This window comes from Panthera leo, chromosome A3 (assembly GCF_018350215.1).
Source record: "Panthera leo isolate Ple1 chromosome A3, P.leo_Ple1_pat1.1, whole genome shotgun sequence".
NCBI lineage: Eukaryota > Metazoa > Chordata > Mammalia > Carnivora > Felidae > Panthera > Panthera leo.
Genome location: NC_056681.1, coordinates 80,635,307 through 80,652,591, shown reverse-complemented (window position 1 = coordinate 80,652,591; position 17,285 = coordinate 80,635,307). Strand labels below are relative to the sequence as shown.

At 34.4% G+C, this 17,285-nt stretch overlaps 1 protein-coding gene across 17 annotated transcripts in view; it reads right to left on the bottom strand.

The window, feature by feature from the left end:
* EHBP1 (EH domain binding protein 1) overlaps nucleotides 1-17,285 on the bottom strand; it is a 369,979-nt gene that overhangs the window by 12,267 nt on the left and 340,427 nt on the right. The window contains exon 25 of one of the 17 annotated variants that reach the window (XM_042932426.1): nucleotides 8,556-8,670. The exons of the other annotated variants lie outside the window; for them this stretch is intronic. Within the exon in view, the coding sequence (XP_042788360.1) occupies nucleotides 8,612-8,670 (59 nt within the window). The 3' untranslated portion in view covers nucleotides 8,556-8,611. Of the gene's footprint in view, nucleotides 1-8,555; nucleotides 8,671-17,285 lie in introns of those variants that run through there. 17 annotated transcript variants of the gene reach the window in all.

Sequence of the window (17,285 nt, the reverse complement as noted above, 5' to 3'; positions counted from 1 at the left end):
GCGAGATCGTGACCTGGCTGAAGTCGGACGCTTAACCCACTGCGCCACCCAGGCGCCCCAGTTTTCATTTATTTTTTTCAGAAGTAGTATTTTCAATGTAATTTTTTAAATGAATAAAAGGAAAGTGATGCCAAAAACCTAAAATTACCAATCATATATTCAAAAACTGTCTACCAATTGATCTTCCCTAATTAATCTTCTACCATAAACTTACCTATTTAGAAAGATATATTTTTAGACAGTGAGTACTTATATAAATGTAAAATAAAGAACAATACAATTTTAGCCAAACAGAAGATGATTTCGGTGCGAAAGAATGAAAATACCAAGATGTAGTGGGCTACTGTTGTACATATAAACAAATTCAAGATTTTCTACCTTGAAAACATTAAATGCTGAAATCTTGCCAAAGCCCCATCAAAGAGATGGCTGACCAGTGATCACACATGGCCCTTAAAGGACACAATGTAACAAAGCCAAACCAAACATAAAAACAAAAAAGTTGCCATTACAAATTGTCCTGATGGTATGATAACACCAATATGATGACCTTTGAAAGACAGACTCTATTACAGTAGAGAGACACATGAAGGTATCCAAGTAGCTGGTACTGCAGAAACATATTTTAATAACAAAGGAAGCGAAATCTGGTAGTTTATTTAATGGACAGAAAAGAGGAATTTACTGTAGTTATGTAGGGCCATGGACTCATGAACCCCTAAAGCCAACATTACTGCAAGATTCCAGTGTATCAGTTTTAGAAAATATTTTCAACTTAGGAAATAGCTTTATTATGAAAACAAATTTTACTATATAAGCAAATAGCTGATAAATGTTTCTACCCCAAGAATATCCTCAAACAGTAATCAATACATGAAGAATCTCATAATCTTTATTGATGTTTTTCAGCAGCAGTGGTCTTAAAACTATTTGCTTGGCATGATATATTTGTTATAGTCTTAAGAATATAAACTTTGGGGAAAATCCTATCTCCTTTTGTTACAGTAAAATAAAAACTAACATACTCTTTCAAAATAAAAACATCTCTTATCTACTCATTTGGTAAAACAGAGATTCAGGGCAACAACTCTCCACAGATAAATTCTGATAGACTTTTAGCATGTACTTCTTACAGGAAGAGGTACAGACAACTTCACCAAAATTCTTCCTCCATAAACTTGTACCTAAAAAGAAGCTATTTCTAAAGGTTGGAAATTAAGAGCAGTCTTCTTGTACCAACTCCTTAATAGAGTCTGAACAGCCTTTTTTATGCCAAAGGTCATTGCTAGATTTCCCAAAGATAAAGTTAGCACAAACTTAAAACAGCAAAAAAATAAAAATAAATTTAAAAAGCATGGGAGGAATGATAATGGGAAAAATTATAACTGAAAAAACTCTTTACATTACTTACAGTTTAGTATTTTAAGTTACATATGGGATGGGTTTACACTTGCTAACCTTTCAGTGCTAAGAGCATGTGAAGGTATTAATATGATCCACATTTCACTTAATGCATGACTATCTTGACTACCCACAAATAGGCATGTGACTAAAGTTAAAACGCTCAGAACATAACTCTAAAACTGCATTTACTTTTTAAAGGTATATTTAACATATTTTATAAAATAAAATATAGTGAGTCATTTTTATATAGGCATCATTGAACCAGACTACTGTCTACTTAGTGAATCAATTAGGCATCCTGTAATGGGAAAATTTGAATTGTGAGCCATGCTTACAGATGGATAGCTTCCCCTGCCAGTTCTCCCCTCTCCAAGTCCCTTTTGTTTGGACTGCACCTGGTGGACTCCTCTGTACCCCCCTCCTTGTCCTAGGGCCTTCACACAGTCATGTCATGGAAAGGACTTAGAGAGTGGCTCCAGAGGTGACAGAGACATTAATGTTAAAGACAAACATGAAGAGTTGAATAAAAGTAATTCGTGAAAGGTAGGAGTGGACAGAAGCAATACTTCCAGATTAATGTATTTTAAGATGTGATTTTAAATATGCCTGTTTATATAGCTAAATTAAATCTTATAAAAGATATTTCTAACCTTTTATATATTTAAGGAAGTTAAAATTTCTGGGAGGCTCTTATCATTGGGAGAATAGAGGTTCATCTTTTTCATTGGGAGAATAGAGGTTCATCTTTTTTTAAATTTTTTAAAAATATTTTCATTTATTTTTGAGAGAGAGAAACAACGTGAGCAGGAGAGGGGAGAGAGAGGGGGAGACACAGAATCCCAAGCAGGTTCCAGGCTCTGAGCTGTCAGCACAGAACCCAATGTGGGGCTCAAACTCACGAACTGCGAGATCATACCTGAGCCAAAGTCGGACACCCAATTGAGCCACCCAGGCGCCCCTCATCTTTTTTTTTTTTTAAGGTCATTTGGATGTATTTAAAAAAAATTTTTTTTTAATGTTTATTTATTTTTGAGAGAGTCAGAGACAATGCGAGTGGGTTGGGGCAGAGAGAGAGGGAGGCACAGAATCCGAAGCAGGCTCCAGGCTCCGAGCTGCCAGCACAGAGCCTGACGCGGGGCTCGAACCCACGAACCGCGAGATCACGACCTGAGCTGAAGTTGGACGCTCAACCGACTGAGCCACCCAGGAGCCCCTGGACATATTTTTTTTTTAAAGGGCAGTCTCAGAACCCAATCTATAACTTAAGTATTTTATGGAAATATTCATAAATATATGGAAATGACTAACAAACCTTAGAATAAAGACCTCTTTAAATTAAGTACCACCCTTATGAATGTTTACTTGTATTGATTCTGAGGAACTTTTGTGGATAAGACTATAAATTCTGATAAGGCCAAGCATAATGTATAATTGTACTATCTATAGTTTCTGTCGCTAATTAGGGCCATCATTTGAATATGATGCAAATAAGATAAACACTGGATCTGCATCCAAAATGGCTTTTTTTCCAGTTTGGCTAAAAAAAAAAAAAATTGACTGAGCTCCTTGATCTTAGACTAATGAACCTCTCTTAGTTTCCCTTTTTTTTTTTTTTTTAGAGAGAGAGAGAGAGCATAAGCAGGTGAGTGGGGCAGAAGGTGGGGGGTGGGGCAGCAGAGAATCTTAACTAGGTTCCATGCTCAGTATACAGCCCAATGCAGGGCTCCATCCCACAAGCCTGGGATCATGACCTGAACCAAAGTCCAGAGTTAGAAGCTTACACAACTGAGCCACCCAGGTGCCCCTTAGTCTTCACTTCCATCAGGGTAATCAAATTACTTATCTCATGTGGTTGTTAGAGGCATTAAATGAAAAAATCTATGTAAAGTCCTTAGCACAGTACCCAAGACTAAAAATGGTAGCTAGATGATAATGAAGAGGGTGATGGCATGTGCCAATGTGGCATGTGCAGCACTGTGCCAGGAAATGTAGATACAGAGATGACCAAGATGTGGTCCCTCTCCTCAAAAGGCTCATAGTCTAATGCTGAGAGACACATAATCAGGAATAATTACAGTGAGGGTAAATTTCTAAACAACTCCACACTCACAAATTATATTTTACTAAAATTTTTTTTAACCTTTATTTATTTTTTTGAGACAGAGAGAGATAGAGCATGAACGGGGGAGGGTCAGAGAGAGAGGGAGACACAGAATCCAAAACAGGCTCCAGGCTCTGAGCTGTCGGCGCAGAGCCCTACGCGGGGCTCGAACTCACGGACTGTGAGATCATGACCTGAGCTGAAGTCGGATGCTCAACCGATTGAGCCACCCAGGCGCCCCAATACAAATTATATTTTAAATCTTTGGTAGTCATAACAAATTTTACAGTTAGTATAGTTAGTATGTCTTTGGTATTAAGCAGGATAGGTAAAAAAATGTGGGTGAATCAGTACAAACTCATTTCTGCAGCTGGAACAACAAAGTGGATGCCCTACTGGGTCATCAGTGTCACTACTGCATACAAAGGACAACCATAACAAGGACATAACAATGTGGCTGTGCTCCAGGTAACAAGAGTCTAGTTATCTCCAGGGTGTTAGAGATTTAAGAACAAAGGAGATCATGGAATACTTCTTAATATAAAAGACTAAAGAAGGTAAATTTTAAGATAGAAAATTATGAACTACTAGAACACATTTAAAAGTTTACTAGTTATTAAAACAAAGAAAAAAATGAAAATGACAATTTGAAGTAAAAGTGGATATAATTTAAAACAAAGTCCTCAACAAGAAAAACTAAATATTTATAACATAAAAACCTTCACTGAGGATGTAAGTTTTCATCATTTTTTACATGAAGAGATTTTGATATTAAAAGCAGACCATCTTTAAAATCAGCTTATGGAATTGGCAATGCAGATGAAATAGGTGATTTACTAAATGCCAGGTGAGAATGAGATTAGATTCTGTTGAGAATGTGGGAAATTAAATATGTATCATTTTTAAAATATAGAAGGACAAACCATGTGGATATTCTCCAAATAGGCTCCTTTTAATAAACAGTTTCTCCAAAGATGTATTATGCAGTCAGTCAGCTACTCTTTTGGGTAACCCCCTCCTGTGTTCCTTAAAGTGTTTAAACGTCCTTAAAAATCATACCCATGGTGTCTTCAGTGCCTCCAGTTTCCAGTAAGGGATGATCGGACCCCCAACCCCCAATGCACTGTCTGGACAGTAACTTCCTCTTCTACTCTATACCTTCTTTAATCATGCTTGGGTTCAGATAACCAAGTAACACTGGGATATATCCTTCCTTATGTATCTTCTTAAATATCTTTATTCAGTGAGGGAGAGCAGAAGGGAATTTAACCTATCCCTCTCTAGCCTATGGCCACATTCAGTCATAGAACACAGAAGCCTAATCAAAATGGGACACTGCAGAACCATCTCCAGCAGCACTCAAAAATTACATAACACTTTGAGCCAAATGTAATCAATGCTGTTTTTCAAGACCAGGCCAGGTGACTAGTGTGGATTTCAGCAATATACCAACTTATCCAATGCCCCTTAATATTCTCAGTGGAGCCCTTCTCTTCATCAGGCTATACAAGAGGCATTCACAATGGACTTGTATCCACAGTGCTGTTTCCTGAAGCCCTGAGAATAACAATGTCTCGCAGAAACTACTCTATGTAATATATCTCCCTTATCAGATCGGTGACAACCAGTAACTTTCTCGTGGGCTGGGAATAATAATGATAATTATGATGATGATGATAGCATCAAATATTTAATGAGGTTATATAACTTAGTGCTAGCTAGTGGTAGAACTAGGCCTCAAATCCAGGCAGTCTATCTTGTCAACCACCACTCTTAGCCACCCCACCTGACACACACAGGTAACCAATCTTACCAGAACAGGCCCTTCATTTAGAATTCAGGCCAACCTTGACAAAGCTTTTTCTCAATGATTCTGATAAGCAAAATGGCATAAACAAAACAAAGCAAAAAGCAAACCTTCAAATCTCTGATAAAAATAAAATCCATTCTGTTCACTTAGTACATCCATTTGTAGTGGGGATTTTGTTTGCTCTTCCAATATAGGCCATTAGAACTTAACAATGATCTCAGAGCAGTACATCAAGGGATGTCAAGGGGAAATCAGCCTTTCTTCCTATGCAGATATATCCTTGTGATCCTTGAATTATAGGTTGGTGTATACTGTCTTCTAGAAACATGATTCCAGGGAAAGACCTGTCCACTTCTTGGCTAACTATAAGCTATTCTGATTCTATTTGAGCATTTGAGGTATCCTTCAATGAAAATGGCCAAACAAGAATACTCTGCCTAGCACTGGATTATCAGGGAGTATTCAAATTTCAGCTCTGCTCTTGAAGAGCTATGAGAACTTGGATAAATTACTTAATCTCCCCATGCCTCAGTTTCCTCATTTGTAAAATAGAAATAATAGTACTACTTCAGGGGGGGTTCTGTGAAGATAAGTGAATTAACATACGTAATACACTCAGAATAGTGCCTGGTGTATAATGTTATTTAATCAATGTAATGGTGGTTGCTATTGTTATATGGCTATTGCTGTATACTCTCTCTCTCTCTCTCTCTCTCTCTTTCTCACTCTCTCTCTACACACACACATAAAGGAGCCACATTCTTTGTTCAAGCTTTAGAGTCCTCTCTGACTCTCTGAGTCCTAGGGTTATTGATGGAGCAAGGAATGGTGATTTCTCCTTGACAGAGTCTCACAGTTTTCCTGACTGCCTATGCAAACATCAGAAAGGCCTACCCACAGAAGTAAACACATTGGGAAATTTGGTGCAAATCTTAAGATGTTAGCTACATTGAGCAAGAAATTTCTATATTTACATATCCATTTTACTGGACTAGTCAACCACATGCATCCTACCATCATTTTAACCTTTTCATTTGCCTCAAGTATGGAAGCCCATCAACTGCCTATTACCCATTTTCCTTTTCTTACAGGATCAACTCAAATGCAAACCCTCTATGAGAGATGTTCCCTTTTCCAAGGTTTTACATATTCCGTTAAATCTATTTCAAAGATTCTCTTACTAATAGCAGTATCTTCAGTCAGAAATTCAAAGAAAATAAAAATCTAATGTGTAACTCCCAGACTCTCTAGAATTCCCAAAGATGAAGTTATTTTCAGACTTTTCATCAACTTAATCCCCAGGATATGTTCAAGTCCCCTCTTTATCATGATAGAAATATTTAGATACTTCTTAGAATGAAGAGCATCATGCTACCCCAAAAGTCCCTTTCAGATTCTTACATAAATATTACAGGCCAATCTCCAGCAGTTAGCTATATGTCCTTCTGTTGTGTTATATATCCTCTCCCTTTCTCTCCAAAGATACAACTTACTTATAAAGGGTCAGAGCAATCACATCTAACACACTTAATCTACATTCTCACCCAAAGTCATAAGAACTCCAAGTCTGTTTGGTCCTCACAATGTTTCTGTTGGTATTATTGGAATAAATAAATTTTATTTTATAAATAACAGAATAAATAAATATTAATATTTCAGAATTTAGCAAAATAGCTACCTAGTCAACATTGACAATTTTACAATGTTCAGCATAATTTTACTAATCTTTTAATTAGATTCAAAATAAGGACTTGAATTAAAACAAGTGGTATTAAAAGTTTAAAATTTTACCTCAAATTTTATTCTAATAAGAAATTAAAACATTTATGGCTAATAATTTATTTCTGTGGGCAGTTATTTACATGCAATATATAACTATTGCTAGTTTTTAAAGCATTGAAATGCATAATAAACTCACTTTGAAATTTAAAAAATTATTTTTAAACTTTTCCTTATGGAGGTAGATCCTTCAAAAGCACAACAGATAGAGCTATGATCAAGTCCATCAAATCTCAGATTAGAAGTGTCTATTTAGGGAGAATATGCTGGTGGGGAGGAAATGTTGGTGTTTTACACAATTCCTAGCTTTGGCCACCAAGTGGTGCTATTAATTCAGAGTGAACTGGTATTGGGGGAGTGGGGTTGGGTGGCTTTTGGGGTGGGTAAAATATATAAACAGTCAATAAATGCAGAAAGCACTCACAAGTTGGATGTTCATAACTGGTTGTACTGTGAATTTACATATCATCTCCCACTCAATGTCACCAGTATAAAAACAGAAGAGAAAACTAATTCACATACTCTTATTTTGGTAATAAAGTCCACTATACTCCCTCAGAAAAATAACTATTTATATATACATATTTGTACCAAACTTTATTCTTTCAGACTATGCAACTATGAAAATAATCACACAATTTTGATTAACCTTCCTCCCTCCACAACATTCATCCAAATTACCCAATCAAAACACACACACACACACACACACACACACACACACACACACACACACACACCTTTACATAAAACTAATCAGCAATAAACATTACAAATCAATAAGAGTAAGCATTTAAAAAATCTAACTTAATTTTATCGATTTATTTATTTTTTAGTGTTTATTTTTGAGAGAGAGAGAGAGAGAAAGAATGCACAAAAGTGGGGGAGGGGCAAAGAGAAAAAAAATCCGAGTTTAAAAAAAGGTACCAGCTTGACGTTTTTCCTTAACTTATATTGTAAACTTCTCCTGAAGAAACAGCTCCTCTGAGTGGATAATGCCTCTCACATTTCAGCTTAGAAATGATATGTGGGGACAGGGAAACAGATGGCAATGATTATATATGTTTAGTTTTCTTATGCAGTGCACCTATAGCCTATGCAAAAGTGTTAAAAACCTACTTAGTAACTGAAGGAAAGATGTAATAATTTACAATCCACTAGATAGCTGGTAATTTCTGTACAACGGAACAAACAATGATTTGAAAGCAGAACTTCATAAGTCTGAATAACAATAAAAACAAAGTTCACGGCTATTCAGTTGGAAAGTTCTAACCCAAAGATAAAGGGTAAGCAAATATCCAGTTGTCTCTGTACATTAACATCTGTATTTTTAAGAAAAATATTTCCATTTGGGGAAACTTGGAGAAAGGTGTTGGAGCAGAGCTCACATCCTTTCACAAACTACCTTGATTTTGACTCTGGACTGAGGAGGCAATTCACACATGCTTAGCCATCTCTGATGTCATTCTTTATCAGATCAAATTGTGAAATCTTGGTTAAGCTTCTTAGGAATAGTGTCAGGATGAAACAGAAGCGGAGACAATGCATTTGCAAAGTTGGTTCCTACATGGATGTACTAAAATAAAATTTTCAAAATACAATGCTTGTTTATTTTTAAAAAAATTTTTTAAATTTATTTATTTTGAGAGAGAGAGAGAGCAGAGAGCAGGAGTAGGGAGGAACAGAGACAGGGACAGAGAATCCCAAGCAGGCTCCACAATGCCAGCACAGAGCCCAATGTGGGGCTCAATCTCAAGAAATGTGAAATCATGACCTGAGCCGAAACCAAGAGTCAGACGCTTAACTGACTGAGCCACCCAGGTGCCCCAATTCTTGTTTACTTCTATATGTGCCTCATGAAACTCATATAATTAGTATATCAATTCACTGAAGTGTATATAGATTGAGGAACTAGCAAATTCCTAAGGTTTTCTCCTAGATATTTATTTAGTTTTGTAAACGTTCACACAGTTATGAGTGTTTTTTTTTTTTTTTAATTAGCCAAGAGTTAAACAAACAAACAAAAAAGTGACACCAGCATCTTTCCAGTCTTATGTCAAATTGCCAAATCAGTTCTTCAGGCATTTTGGGGGGGTGGGGTGGGAGAGAGGGACACAGAGAGTGTGTGTATGCATTGCGGGAAGAGAAGAGTTGTGATAGAATGGGAGATAGGCATATTACTTAGAAGCTAAGAAGAACTTTAAAGTAAAGGTAGAAACAATAATCGATAAAGAAACCACTACTGTACCTGACGGCAGCAGCTACTTTTATATTGAGTACTAACCCCTGCCCAACTTTGTGCCAAGGACTCTTATTTTTGTTAAATTTTATCTATATCTGTATCAATATATTTTATACTCTCAATAACCTTCTGAAATAGGTTTTATCGGCTTTTTTTTTTTTTTTTAATTAATGGCTGAGGAAATAAACAGGAGCTCAGAGAGGTTAACTAACTTGTTTAAGACCACCCAGATTCTAGCTGGTATCTTGTTGGTTTTCAAAGTCTATGCTGTGACATCTTTATGCTGTGCTACTTAGCATTTGTAGCACTGTGGACTCAGCCCCATGTTTCTTAAAATGTGGTCTGTGGATCACCTGTATTAGAACTGCCTAGAATATGGGCCTCACCTCTGATCCACTGAATCAGAATCTTTTAGGTAGGTCCTGGGAATCTGTATTTTTAACAAACTCCTCAGGTGGTTTTTTAATGTAGATAAAAGTTTGAGAACCACTGTCTTAGCCCTTTTACAAATAAGTCACCGAGATCTTTTTTTTTAAAGAAAGGGTGATATTTCATGTATAAGATGTTATTTTAGCATTGGCATGACATTACACAAATTTAATTTCACATTCAGAAGAAAAACATGTTGCTGCCAAATCAGTTCAAATGCCTAAATTTTGTTTCATAGATAGTTGCTGAGAAAAACACATTTTCCTGGAATTTCTACTTTTTTAAGTGTTAAAAAATTTTATTACAGTCTAGAATAAGGATGTACCTCACTTTAGGCAATAGACATGTTCCAAATTAAAAATTATGGTGATGTGATAATACTTTAGGTTCAAAATTATATTTTATATTTCCAATTCAAATTCTTAGTAGTGGAAAATACTTTCTAAATATCACTGGTAGAAATTATATACATTTGTTCTGGATAAATGAACAAACATGAATCAGCAAATGAAAAAGTCACCTTAAGACTATATACTAAAAGGCTGGGACATACAGTGAGTGCCAAGGAGAAAAAAAACAAATGTTAGAAATGAGAACCTTAGGAGGTTCTCTATATTCTGCATCAGAGATTCCTTTCTAGAAATCCCATGATCCAATATCTACTGCAAGAACTAGAATGATTCAACAACAGTTGAGTGCTACTACACTTTGATATAATTTATAGATGTTCCTTCTTTAAATAATCCAAATACTGAAATGCAGACAGAAACAAGACATTGAAGATGTTTGAATTAGCTGAACAAATTGTGAGAGTAAAGAAATTCTGAAAGTATGGCAGTAGGTTTAATTTTTTTTGTAACTACAGAAGGAAAAAACTAAAGACAGGAAATAATTTAGGAATATTACCAACTTTTAAAATTGAAGACATAAAAAAGTAAACAGCAAAAATACTGTAAGCACCTTAAAATGTAAACTTCCTTTTATTTATTTACTTTTCTTAAGATTTTTTTTTAAAGTAATTTCTGCACCCAACATGGGGCTCAAACTTACAACCCTAGACCAAAAGTCAGAGCATAGAGCTCGACTGAGCCAGCCAGTCACCCCTGTAAACTTTCCTTTTAAAACAAAGTTTACTATTTCCTTTATATTGTATTTCTATTCATAATTAATTATTTTCAATAATCAAAGGACTATTCTAGTATCGATGTAATATATAATAAATAAAATGTATATATATGCAAAGAGAACAATATTAATTTATTATAAATATTTTATTTCATGCTTGATGGTGATAGGTAACCTTCCTAACATACTAGTGTTTTTCATCCTTTGGTATTTTTTTATTTCAAAGGTGACTTTGATAAGTTTAAGTATTAAAGAGATTATATAAATAATATTAGCTGACATTTATTGAACACTGTATGTGCACCAGACATTATGCAAATGCTTGATATAAGGTATCTAATTTAATTCTCACAATTCTCTTAGCTGCCACATCATATCAACTTTGACCTAGTGTGACCAAATTTGAAGTCATTATATTTGCTAACCAGGGTTTAGTTTCTACACTCAAAGTATAGGCACAACAGGACCCAAAAATATTTGTTGAAGGAAAATCACCAGACATAAAAGAATAAATGAATTTCCTCCTTTATGGGAATTAACGTTAAGTTCTTTCCCCTACTTTTTTTAAAGCCATATTGTCCTCATTCTGTTAAAGTGGAAACTGAGGTTGAAAACTATGAAAAGCTAAGCTAGTAATCAGGAATGAATATAGCAAGCACTAGAATGGGATCATTCTCCCAGCCAGGGTCCCAACTCACCGCTGAGCCCCATGTTTCCAGATGAAAGTATACTAAGGATTTTAAGCATGGAAGAAAAGCCTCCCTTATAATTATGCTAACAGCAATGGAAGACAGAGGGCTTCAGTATGTAATGGATAAGAACATGAGAGAGAAGGTTCACATGGACACCTTGGGTGAGCTGCACCTTGACTCACTGTTCTACTTGGCTATGATTCTGCTAACCAAAGATGTGACAGAATCAATTGTTTGACATGTTTTCTCATGCTCTTAATTTTTCTGAATATCGGATTTGAATATAATTGCATGTGGTTATGTCACTTTTCGCAACTAGAAAATGATTTTATATTTTTTTGCGTTCTTGGAGTTTGGGGACATAAAGTTAAAATTTTGACACAGCTAAAAACACAGAGACACACAAAAGACACCTGTAACACCACATTTACCAAAAGTATATTACCATTTTAATTCCAAAAAGGAATGATTTCTACCAACTCTTAGAGTCTATCAAAGGATGTAGCTCAACGCCTCTGGAAACTATACTGAAAACTCACTTTGTAGAAAAATTTCAGACATAAAATGTTAATTTTTTTACTGGCTCCTTTATTATGACACCGAGTCAATGCCTTATGAATCATCAGAAGTAATTATTTTAGTGGGGAATTATAGGCTAAGTCTATACTATTTCAGAACCTTAGATATCATTCAATTTACTTTATAGGACCAGATTCTCTTATTTTGTTCCTATTTATGAAAAGTTCCTTCGCAGATATAATATGATATCATACTTTGTCCATTTTATATTTTGTGTCTATGGAGATCAAATGGAAACATTCTATTTTAATAACCTAAAACTTCATTTTCTGTTTTACCGCGGTATGTCATATGATGTTAGAAAAAAATGTCATTAATGAGAAGAAATCTACAGTTCTTAAATTTTTTTCAGTTTTGTAACTAACATGCCAAAATAGATATCTCACAGTTTAATGTATATTTTTCCTTGACATGGCCTCTTTTCTCATTGTAATTTGTATGCAAGTAGACATATTCATGTCTATTTAAAAAGAACCTATACAAAATGGAGATATTTTATTACATGAATACTAATTTCCATCCATACTTGTAAGAAGCATAGAAATATCATACTAATGATAGAGAATATAGAATAACCAGATGTAAAACACCCCCGTTGTTCTAGTTAGAAGATAGTTTCTACTTTTTGCTGACTTTATTAACTATAGTTGTCCATGTTATTCTTATTAAGGTAGGGTATCCCCACTTCTCTGTTAGAAGTGTGAATAAATCACAGTATCTTAAGAGGCAAGATCTTAAGCCACATGCTCAAAGCTGAATGTATGAAAATACAATTTTTCAGGATAAGAGAAAATTTAAAGAATAGTATATAGAAATATCAGAAATGTATGTATTAAGTATGAAAAAATTGCCAAAAATTTTCTCCACACAAAACCTGAAAAGTGTTGCTGTATCAAACTTCCTTTCCTGGTTATTTGTTTACTAAGTTCAGATACCTTCATATATAAAAATGTGTCCAGTTTTGGTTTTAATTTTCCCCTTACAGATATGGGTATGGTGAGAGATGCAGCTGACTACTCCTAATCTCCTAAGTGTACAGTGATTGCTAGAGAAAAGAGATAGAGCTAGTGAAAAATATGTTTCTTACAAATATATAATTTAAATCTCATAATTTTTTTTTTATCAAAGAACCTATTTTTACAGTACTTACTCAGGCTGTTATCTATACCCTAAACCATAAAAAGTATATAACCTGCCATTTTCTAAATCATGGATTCAAATAGTTTATAGAGACTCTGTTTTAATGTTAATGAATTTATAGACACAAATAGCTAGCATCAAGGCTACAGTGAAAAGCAGAACACTTCAAGCATTCAATATAGTGAAAGGGGCAGATTAGAGATCAATAACAAAATCACCTGGTAAAAAAGGAAAAAGGTGTTGCATTAAAAGGCTTTTTGCTTTACATGTGAAACAATACTGAGAAACCTGTATTTTAGCACTTGTACTCAACAGGCACTCCAACTATGCCACGATGAGAACAGAATCCCATCCTTTCTAATAATCTTGTGACAAAAGCTAAAAGACATCATCCTATTAACTAGTGATCTCAACTGCTAATGCGGAGTACTTCCTGGTGCCTTTTATGTAGAATGCTGCTATTAAAAAACCACTAAACATTCACTGTGAACAACACAGAATCATTCATCTTTTATCAGCATCTCTTGTTAGAAGAGTATGAGTGGGGCTGAAGGTGTCATTGATATTATGGAGTGGAAATTAATCAGAAATTTTTCTCATATTTTCCTCATCTCACTAATTTACTTTTGTACAAATTTCCTCCTGTTAAAAAGTTCATACCCAACCCCCTGTTGTACTCTTTTAAGTTGAGAATATTCAACGAGTGCGTCCACTGAAAAGCACCAGGTCCTAACACAAAAAGCATTCGAAATTCTCATTTAGTTGTCTTTATTTTGCTAGCGCCATGTGGTCCTTGAAGATGTAGAAAACACGGGAAGCCGAGTAAAGATCAGAGCAAGCTCATTAGCATTCTGACAAAATTGGAGTGGTGGAGATGTATAGTTTGCCTAGTTTGTCGTTTTGAAAGCTACCGGTGGTAAGCTTTCTATTTCATTGTGCTTTTGTCTTTTGGGGGGGTTTCAAAGCAGCAGGGTATTTGTTAGCCCTAGGTTTGCACAATGCATTGTGGGAACCTTTCCTGCACATTCAGCCCTATATAGTATCATTCCAGTTTGAGTCAAAAAGTTTTTTTTCACCATTTATAAGAAAGGACATGTGTGTGAATCTTAGTGCACACCCTCAATACATTTATCAATGCTTTACTTTTCTCTTTTGCCTGAATCATAAAGTCCAAAAGGAGTCAGAAACAGAACCTAAATGACATAATTTTCAATCTTTTAAAAATGTTGCCATTTATTTCAGAACACAACACTAAAACATTTGTTTTCTGTTCTTTGTCATGAACAACTAACAAGTAACATGATGGGCTGATTCAGTTAGTTAAAATTCAAAAGCTTACTGCGCACTATAATAGAACTCAATTCTTTTCTGAAAATAGTATAGAGAGAAAAAAATAGTTTGTGCTTTAGAATTATGTAAATAAAGAATACCTCTTAGAAGACTTAAACAACTATTACCCTAGTCATTTGATTTTCTTCATCGTCATCTTCTTTTTCTTTTCTTTTTTTTTTTTTAATACATAAAGCTCACTTTGAAGAGCTAAATGGGCTACATTAATGCTACTATTCAACATGAATGTTTCCAAGTTGCAATGAAATGGATAAAGGTCTTTGGGGATGAATTTATCTGCTAAATCCTTGTGGTTGCCCTCCTATCTTGGATGATGACCCAAAAGAATGTCAACAGCTCATTTCCCAGAGAGCTGGAAGGAGTCCCTATGCAAGTCATAATCTGCACATTCTCAAAGAACCATTTCAAACATTATATTTCACAAGCAGTTTTAAGTGATTTCCCTCTCATCTCTAGTATCCTAACAGTACTTTGGACATCAGTGCCTCTGAAATGAGGGCTAAACAAAGTTTACACATGAATGCTATATATGGCACATAAAATTTAAATTCATTTTCAATACACATTTTAAAAACACAGTCATCTTGTTAGATTAATATATTTATGGCATTAAGTGAGATAAATGTCTAACAATTACTATTTTTTTTCTATTGTGAAAAGAAGTGTTTTTTTATTACTGGTCATTATTTTACTTAGAATCAAACCTTATTTATGGGAAGCATTTACAGTTTTCCTTAATTTGTAATTATGAAAAGCCCAGAAGAAGCTAAAGAGTAGTAGTAAGTGAAATATGGTACATGAATAATCTGGTAGTTTTATCAGTAAGAGAATGGATCATTTCTATATGAAGCCTTTGATATAACGGCATTTGGTTCTATCACCCTTTATTTCCTTTGTACATTAAGAAGCCACTAGACTAAGTAGTATTACATTCTGGGAGGGATAGTTTTTACGTATTAACTATTCATATTATAGAACATGCAATTAAAACAATGCAACTTTTCTTTATTTCTAATTTAACTTCTAATTTTCACCCCTTAAGGCTTTTCTTAGGCCTTCTTTTACAGTTTGAAAGCTCATTCTTAAAACAAACAAACAAACAAACAAACAACAAAACCCAGAAGAAACTGCCATGTATAATTATGTGATTATGGTGCAAGCCTATTTATATCTTGTTAAAACATGAAATCTGACTTAAAGCTTAATATTTTAATGTATCCCAACACTGAGCTGTTCTACTGCTAGCTTTAAAGCTTAAAAAAAAAAGGATGTTACTACAGTAATAATGACTGAATTAGTTCTATACTTTGCAATATGAGTATAGCTGCAAAATTATTTATCTACTTCACTGCATTCTCCTACCAAAGTTTCTTGAATACAATCGTTTGGACTAGCTATATCAAATTAGAGAGCAGTCAGGAGTATCTAAGTCCAGCTTTAAAACAAATATCTTAACAATTACTTAGCCATATGGAAAATAGGGTATGTCTCTCCTGAAGCCATTTAAAAAATATATTTTCTATCTTGAATTTAGACTTCATTAGAAACCATTTCTGACTTGTAATGCTTAGCTGAAATATCACTCTTTCAAAGACTCATGAAAAGACAGGTGAAAAAGCACGACTTTTTAAAGCTGCCAATTAACAATTTTATAATTTTTAAAGCCCATTACATTTGCAGTCATAACATTTTTGAAATCCAGAAAACGAAGTATAATTAAAGCATTTTGAATCAACAAAAGCAGCTGTATGGTTAGACACAGATACACACACACTAACATAGCTTTTTTTTTTTTTTTTTTTTTTTTTTTTTACATTATACCAAATTTGAAGCTTCTCCACAACTGTTCACTTTGTACTGTTGGGTTCCTATGACTTAGAGGCCAGATGCTTTTCACAAATGACCAACAATTGTAGTTAGAATAAATTAATGATTGATTTTTTTAAAGCTTTGATGGAATTAAGCATACTTCTTTTCTCAATGTGCCTATGTGAATGTTTGCCTGTTAAACTTTTTTTTTTTTTTTTTTTTTTTTGACAAGTGAGGCCACCCGGCAGAAAACAACTGATGCAAAACCCAGGAATAATCCCTCTGTTTAGTTCAACACTATGGTTAGCCTTAACACTGCCTCTATTATCCAATGGATTTAGAGAAACTTTCATTTATTTGTTGGCCTCAGTTTTCAATTCTGTTGCCCTCTTTAAGGAAACCTAGACTTACTCCTATGTAAGTCCATTTGCATACTAGTACAATGAAATATCTTAGAATTTTTATTACCCTATTAAGCTAAATAGGGGCTGTGGTACATATGTAACTTGAAAAATACATGAAAAGAATCAAAATATAGACTAATAATCTTACTAAAGATTTTAAAGCACACTGCAATAAACCTATAGTGCTCATGGTACAAGACTAATGCAATTACTTCCAACAATATTTTAACAATATACAGCCTTCTATTTTTAAAAAACCCAAAACCACTGGAACCTGAGAAATGCATTTGATTATCACAAAATCAGTGCCAATTTACTGCATTAAAATGTGTTATTTTCCTATAGGAATCTTTTAAAATATGTATTTTTATTATAGATAATATTTTACATTCTCTAATGTTCAGAGTCTAAGCTACAAAAG